Source organism: Engraulis encrasicolus, chromosome 5, assembly GCF_034702125.1.
Source record: "Engraulis encrasicolus isolate BLACKSEA-1 chromosome 5, IST_EnEncr_1.0, whole genome shotgun sequence".
Lineage (NCBI taxonomy): Eukaryota > Metazoa > Chordata > Actinopteri > Clupeiformes > Engraulidae > Engraulis > Engraulis encrasicolus.
Window position 1 is genome coordinate 6,208,128 of NC_085861.1, and position 7,500 is coordinate 6,215,627.

Consider the following 7,500-nt stretch of genomic DNA (forward strand, 5'->3'; position numbering starts at 1 on the left):
TATTTCAAGTCAAGTCAAGTAAGCTTTTAATTAAAAAAAATATATACCATACCATTCCGATATGCAAAACCTGTCTAATTAACAAATAATTGTGTTATGAACACTTTTAAAAATCACATCTTGACTGATACAGCACTACAGCCCCTGTGAAGGTGTGATGCATGCTCTCAGGGCCTAGCCTGATAAACCAGCCTAAATGTGAGATTGTGAAGTGTAATTTAGTCTGGCCCCGATGAATAGTACATCCGAAGATTGTTGATGATAACAACCCGTTGTCTTTTAAACCGTGCCTGTTCCTATAGGCCGGCGCTCTGGACAATCAGTGCTATCTTTCTCGTTCATGTGCTTTCCCAACGTCGTCACTCCCTCAAAACCCTGCCTGCTTTGATTTAAAAAAATCTCTGCGTTGTGATTGGTTTGCCAGATTATTGGCAAGCCTGGCAGACCACTACAACGATGCGAGGCCAGACTTGCAGCCAAAAAATGTTGGCGTCCAGCGGGTGGCGCTGGTTTACTAGGCTGCTCAGGGCCGGTTTTGGAGGCCCTAAGCATAGCTGGTCACCAAGCCCCCCGCATAATTAAACTAGGAATGCATTCAGAGAACGCAGACCTCCGCCAAGGAAGTTCAGTAGGTGTGGAGGCCTAATTTAGGCCTATAGGCTACATAGAATTTGTGTTCAGGTAATTGAACCGTCAAGTCGTAACCAAATTATAGTTCTATCTGTCTCTTTTATCATTTACATGTCCTCTAGCTGTGGTCTGTTTAGTTAACCTTTGATTGTTTTATTGGCAAAGTGATTGTTCATGCTATATGCCTTCTGTGATTTGAAAATGCACTTAAGCCTGAAACTCATCGCTACATATTAGTCACATTGTTGATGATTGGCAGCATGCCTTTCATTAGGCTACCATCTAAAACAAAATAAAAATTAAAAAGAACAATTTTCATTGGCCAACACCTGTAGTGGGCCTACATATTCTACAGCAGTAATCACACACACACACACACACACACACACACACACACACACACACACACACACACACACACACACACACACACACACACACACACACACACACACACACACACACACACACACACACACACACACAGGCCTATATATAGTAATAACAAGACAACATAGGCTACTGTGGCTACTTTGAGCCGTTCACTTAATTATTGAATCAGAATGAAATGGTTGTGGGGTGTCAGTTATTGTTTTGGGCTATTTCGTAAGGTTAAACAAACCTTTGAGAGGTAAATCCACTTGTATAATTTCTAGCTGTTTCAATATCGTGACACCAACGTTGTGCTGCAAACGCAATTGCTTAGCGAGAGACATGTCCACTCGACTGGTCGCAGCTAGCGGAATCATTGCCTACCCCGACACTACACTGGTTGGAGAAGTTCCTCCTACCTGGGAATCCGTTCATGAGGGTTATTGCGAGTTGGTGAGTTGGCGAGTTGGTGTGGGCAGATGTTCGGCACCCGGGCCTGCTCTCTATTTCGTATTGAAAACCACTGTTCGCCGCATCTCCAGCGTTCATTCGTCATGAAGTCTAGGAACTAGTCTATGGAATGTTTGTAGTGCTGATGGCTTCAGTGCGCGTGGATTGGGGAAGCAGCAAATCACCGTGGACTAACGCAATTCGCGCGCGCCTTTCTTTGAGCTTCATTTTATATGAATGTTTTGTGACAGCATTGTGAACTTAAACGATCTGCGAGACTGTAGCTAAGGCTGCTTTTTGATAGCGATTTTGACTGCGGTAATGCATTTCACTTCAATGCTCTGCCCCGGTGTGTCTGTGTGAAGGTACGCCAGTTAGTAAGTGGTGCTGCTCAGGGCTCCTCCTCAGTGGTCCTTGCGCGGTCCTTGCGCACCCTGTGGCAGGCCATGTAATAGCAGCGTGACGAACACACACACAAGGCCATGTAATAGCAGCGTGACGAACACGCACACAAATTCGGGCGATCACATAACCTCCTGGCGGAGGTAATAATAATAATAATAATAATCTATTATCTATGAAATATATGCTTTGTAATGTCATTCAATCATTTTTTTCATGATGTTTTTTAATCAATCTCAATTTAAGAGGGCCCAATTTTGGGGGCATAGTGGTTGGTGCCCCAGGCGCTCTGCATACTCTGCTTATTCAGGAGTCATTTAGGTGATTCCTAATGTATAGAGAGCCCAGTCTCGCGAAAAAATCAACTGTATGCCTCGTGGTGCCGTTACGATATAACCTCGCAACGCACGCTGTCGTCGAGAGTGGGTGAAAGGGAGGGCGAGGGAGGGCGAGAGAGGGCGAGAGAGAGCGAGTGAGAGAGAGAGAGACCACCCGAGCAGCGTGCATTCCGGGAGGGGAGCGCTGTTGTTGTGCCAGCTTCATGCCATCTCTCCCTTCCTCCAACATTGTCCCTAACCCTAACCCTAACCCTAACTTTAACCCTAAATCACTTGTTAGAAATGTTTGATTACCGTCGTTTCCAGTTAGCCTTCACTCACGCTTGATTGTTGACGTCCGTCCGCATTATTCCAAACTACCAAACTACCCCAATTGTCAATTCCCCCTTTCGTCACCCAACCACGAGAAACAGGGCTATTCGCAATGGCACCACGAGGCTTACAGTTGTTTTTTTCTGTTTTTCTCGTAAGGAATTCACGAATGTACCGAGATACGGTTGGTATAGAGGTCAATGGCCATTCCTAATGTACAGATGTCAGTGGCGATTCCTAATTCCATTCCAGCTGCACCCAGACCTCCATCCCCTGCCCTCCCTTCACAGTCGCACCTCTTTCTGATCCATATTAAATGAGGCGGTATTTCTGCATGGGTGGGGGTAGGAGTGGAGGTTGGCGGTGGGTATTAGTTACCTTCTGTTGGCTGTTTAAAAACCTTGCTCCTATCTGTTTCACCTCTTTCCCTCTCTCTCTCTATCTCTCTCTCCCAGCCCTTCTCTCTCTCTCTCTCTCTTTCTCTCTCTCTCCCCTTCTCCCGCCCCACACCCTCCTCTCTCTCAGGCCTCGTCAGCTGAATTCTATTCCATCCTCTTATTTTATCCCCGTTTCCGCATGAGGATAAAAATGGAAAGATCCACCTCCGGGCATGATCATGTGCTGATGGGCCGCGATGTTGAATTTGTAGCGAGACGAGGCAGCCACAATCGGAGGATAGGATTATACATTACATTCAGCCAAAAGCTTTTACCCAGCGCGACTTACAAAAGAGGACACGACTTACAAAAGAGGACAAAGAACTGAAGTAGTCACTTAGAGTAAAAGTGGACGTGAATCCTATTTTTTGTTTGAAACAAGCTGGTCCACTTCAAAGGAGACTGGGCCAAGGATGACTGGAACACACAGGATACGTTTTGCTGATATTTATTGTGGTGCAAGCTCCAGTCATCCTTGACCCAGTCTCTTTTGAAGTGGACCAGCTTGTTTTCAACTGACTACAGTCCCAGACTGTGAGCACCAAAAAGGCTGGAGCGCAAGTGACCTCGCTCCTTATTTCTTTGTTGTTGTTGTTTACTTTAACTTCAGGGGCCACATGTGTTGTACCTTCGCCAGTAGACTCCATTCGTGAGGATGTGTTGACTGTGTCCCCAAAGAGACAGTAACGAGGCATTTTCAATCCCACCACACCAGCACACACAGGACCTGTGGACACACACATACGGACAGATTCAGAATGTATAATACACAGACAATTAGACAGATAGACAGAAAGACACACACACAAACAAACAATGCGCGCACACACACATAGACACATGCAGAACACATAAATACACAGACAATCAGACAGATACGTAGACAGAAAGACACATACACCCACGCATGTACGCATGTACGCATACACGCACGCACGCACACACACACATAAGCACACACGCACACACGCACACCCACACACAAACAATGACCATTGACATTGGTTTCGTCCAGAGGCTGATGGAGAGGATGGGTGCACAGGAGTGATAAACACGCCCACTCTTCCACATAGTGTAGTGTTTCTCAACGGGGGCGCTACAGCCCCCCAGGGGGCATTGGGGAGATAAACACGCCCACTTCCACATAGTGTTTCCTCTTTGGGGTATAAAGTGCTAAAGTGCCACTGACAGATTCAACACCTTGGTTGCATTCCAATATGCGACCTTGCATCATCCACTTGGGATTGTGGCCTCACGTTTTGCCTACGCCCCACCTCCGTGGAGAAAACAATTAATTTTACCCGCTGTCAGCCTAGCCAAAACCATTTTTGGACTATTATTCATTTACCATCCTGCTTGAAAGTGAGAAAATTACTTGACAATTGAGCTTTTGCGAGATATTGAAATATAATGCTGCTGTCAGTGATGTCATCACGACGTATTACTTCGTGGTACGAGGCCACAAGCACAAGTGGAGGAGGCAAGGTCGCATATTGGAACGCACCCCTGGTCTGTTATTTTTGCTACACTGAAATACAGAGCTGTACATGTTTTCAGAGCTGAATTCTGGTGCCTGCCAATTACATTTCCGTTTCATGTTATGTGCGAATGTGTATGTGTGTATGTTACTGTCATGTGCTTGTGTGCATGTGTGTGAACTTTCTCACGTGAACCCTGCCCAATTAGCGCCGTGCCGCAACCTTCAGAGCTGCCTTGTGAACATGGGAATGTGTATGTGTGAGTGTGTATTTTGAAAACGCTTTGAATTCAACATCACAGTTGTGATACTGTGCTATATACAGTAAATACATGCTGTATTGTATTGTATTGTAATTCTGCAATCTCTGTTGGGCGATGACACCCACATGTCTTTCCACACACATGTCCATTGTTTATCACTATCTGAAGGCCGTCGACACTTTATTTCATTCAAAGAACAAATAAGTTGTGAAAGCACACTATTCTATTGGCACAGCATGGAGTGAGTCTTAGTGTTCGTTTAGTTTCACAACGTCGTACATGTAGGAATGCTATAATGAAAGTAGCAATGTAGTAATGCTGCGATGCAGTCTTAATGTTATTTCAGCGAACAACAACATATTCCACAGGCAGAACGGCATGCTCTAAGACAGGGGTGTCAAACTCAAATTGACTGAGGGCCAAAATCAAAATCTGGTATGAAGTCTCGGGCCAAACTCAATACTTATTTTGAAAAATGGACTGAAATTGTGTGTGCGTGTAGTTCAAACGTGCTTGCACATATTGTGTTGCATGTGAGTGTCAGTTGTTGTTGGCCTGGGCCCACTCTTATTCCTGTGACACACCAAATTACATGTTCAAGTCTTGTTCCGCTATGAAATAATAGTGTATGTGGGCCAATTGTAATACACATTTGGAATGATCTCGTGGGCCAAATAAAATGACTCCACAGGTCATGGCCCCCAGGCCTGAGTTTGACATCCCTGCTCTAAGAGGTTCTACACCAGGGGTCAGGAACCTATGGCTCTAGAGCCACATGTGGCTCTTTTGGGAACTATATATGGCTCTTACTTATCTAGGGTTGCCAACCATCCCTTGAAATATGGAATCATCCTGTATTCATAAGTAAAAGTACTGGTTCCATATTGAGTTGAAACGGGACAAGGGAGGTTAAAAAGTGTTAAAATGCAGGAAATTACATCTAAGAAATACAAAATTCTCCCAGACCCTTGCCATAATGAAGTTGACAGTTGGCAACCCTATACTTACCTGTTATCAATAAAAGCAATAACTTCACAGTACACTCTAAAATTGTTGGGCTTAATTGAAATACATACTTTATTCAGTGTTTAAAAAAAAGGTATGGCTCTCATGAAAATGTATTTTAAAAAAATGCCTCTCTCCACCAAAAAGGTTCCTGACCCCTGTTCTACACCAAGGGTGTAAAACCCATTTCAGTTCAGGGGCCACATGCCATACAGTTAATTTGATCTCAAGTGGGCCGCACCGGTAAAGTAATCACACATTTCCGCTTCACATTGGAATCTCATTGCTAGTCAATCATATCGATGTGGATGTTAGCAGGTACAGTATATCTTGAGCGTTGACTGTTTTCTCCGTACAAATCTGGGGACGGATTAAACCATCTGCCATGGGCCTTATGTTTGGTGTTGGAAGGAAACCGCTTAAAAAAAAAAAAACTTTTACTTTCGACATCTATGATTCTGTAACATTGCATTTGTTTCCTCCTGTGCATGTGCTCACCGCTGTGTAGCCCTATCCTCAGCTTGAGCTGCTGGTCAGGCCGATGGCGGATCTTGAAGGTGCGGACGGCCTCCAGCAGCGCGAGCGACATACGGGCGATCTCTCGGCCGTGCAGCTTCCCGTTACGCACAGGCAGCCCCGACACCACCATGTAGGCATCACCTATGGTCTCAACCTGCAAACATAAGGAAACAAGTTTATTACAACACCACCATGTAGGCATCTCTTATATAGTCTCAATCTACAGACACAGACAGACACAGTGTATTACAACAACATGTAGGCATCGCCTATGGTCTTAACCTACAGACACACAAGGAAACAGGTATATGACAATGGAGGAGCGGTATCCCTAGCCCCCAACCCAAGACATCACCAGGAAGGCATCCGCGATAATCTCAACCTACAGACACAAGGACAGACACGCTGTTTGACCTTTGGCGCCTGGAGTTGCATTCAGTCTTTTGAGATTTGAGGGTTTTTTTTATTAACATGTGGGTATTTTATAGCTGAATGAACACATTCTCATGCAAGGACAGGGTCCTAGCTTTTAACTGAAACATATTTCATGTTTTTATGTGCTTCAGAGTCTGAGATATATAGGTTTTAATGGGCAGAGGGCACATTTTCCCAAAAAGGATGTAGGCATTCAACAAGCTTTTTTTTCAGGTTCCTTGGGCTAAAATGGGTTAATAAGCAAATAGTTGCTGGCAGTGAGGACTCTAGTGTAGTTACTATACCTTGTAAACATCAAAGTTGTCAATGATGGCATCAAAGCAGGTGTAAAGGTCGTTGAGGAGGGTCACCACCTGAAGTGCAAATAAGCAACAAGGAGAGAGGTAGTCAGCCACAGAGGGACAGGACAGAAGGAAAAAGAGAAAAGACAACAGCACAGACATCACACAGAATAGAACAACAGTGCATCATGTATAGTCTGATTAATAATAACAACTGCAATACAATGTTATTATATAGTAAATTAGATTTTTATAATAATAATGTATATAATAATAGCAATAATAGTAATAATAAATACAATAATTTTATAAATTCAAAAAAAGTGTGTCTGTCTGTCTGACACCATTTTCTGGCACCTGTAAAAGTGACTGTACGTGAGCACTGCATCCAAAAAAACAAATAAAAAATGCCACATGGTGCTATATTGAGAATTAATAACAAATGTAATACCTTTTTATTTTTTGGTAATTACACTGTGATTTAAAAGAAATGCGATTTGGCGTGTGTTACCTGCATGGGAGTGCTGGCAGCCGAGAGGGCGGTGAAGCCGACGATGTCACTGAAGTAGATGGTGACCG

General features: G+C 44.1%; 1 protein-coding gene and 1 long non-coding RNA gene across 2 annotated transcripts in view; one reads left to right on the plus strand and one right to left on the minus strand.

Annotated features, from left to right (window-relative positions):
- LOC134448888 (uncharacterized) overlaps positions 1-7,500 on the plus strand; it is a 405,753-nt gene that overhangs the window by 380,943 nt on the left and 17,310 nt on the right. The window lies entirely within an intron of this gene.
- Positions 1-7,500, minus strand: part of npr1b (natriuretic peptide receptor 1b) — a 133,375-nt gene that overhangs the window by 1,498 nt on the left and 124,377 nt on the right. Inside the window, exons 19-22 of the mRNA XM_063198571.1 lie at positions 7,433-7,500; positions 6,925-6,993; positions 6,185-6,359; positions 3,570-3,668 (exon numbers count right to left, since the gene is read on the minus strand). The exon at positions 7,433-7,500 is cut by the window's right edge and continues 56 nt beyond it. Coding sequence (XP_063054641.1) covers positions 3,570-3,668; positions 6,185-6,359; positions 6,925-6,993; positions 7,433-7,500 — 411 coding nt within the window. The remainder of the gene's footprint in view (positions 1-3,569; positions 3,669-6,184; positions 6,360-6,924; positions 6,994-7,432) is intronic.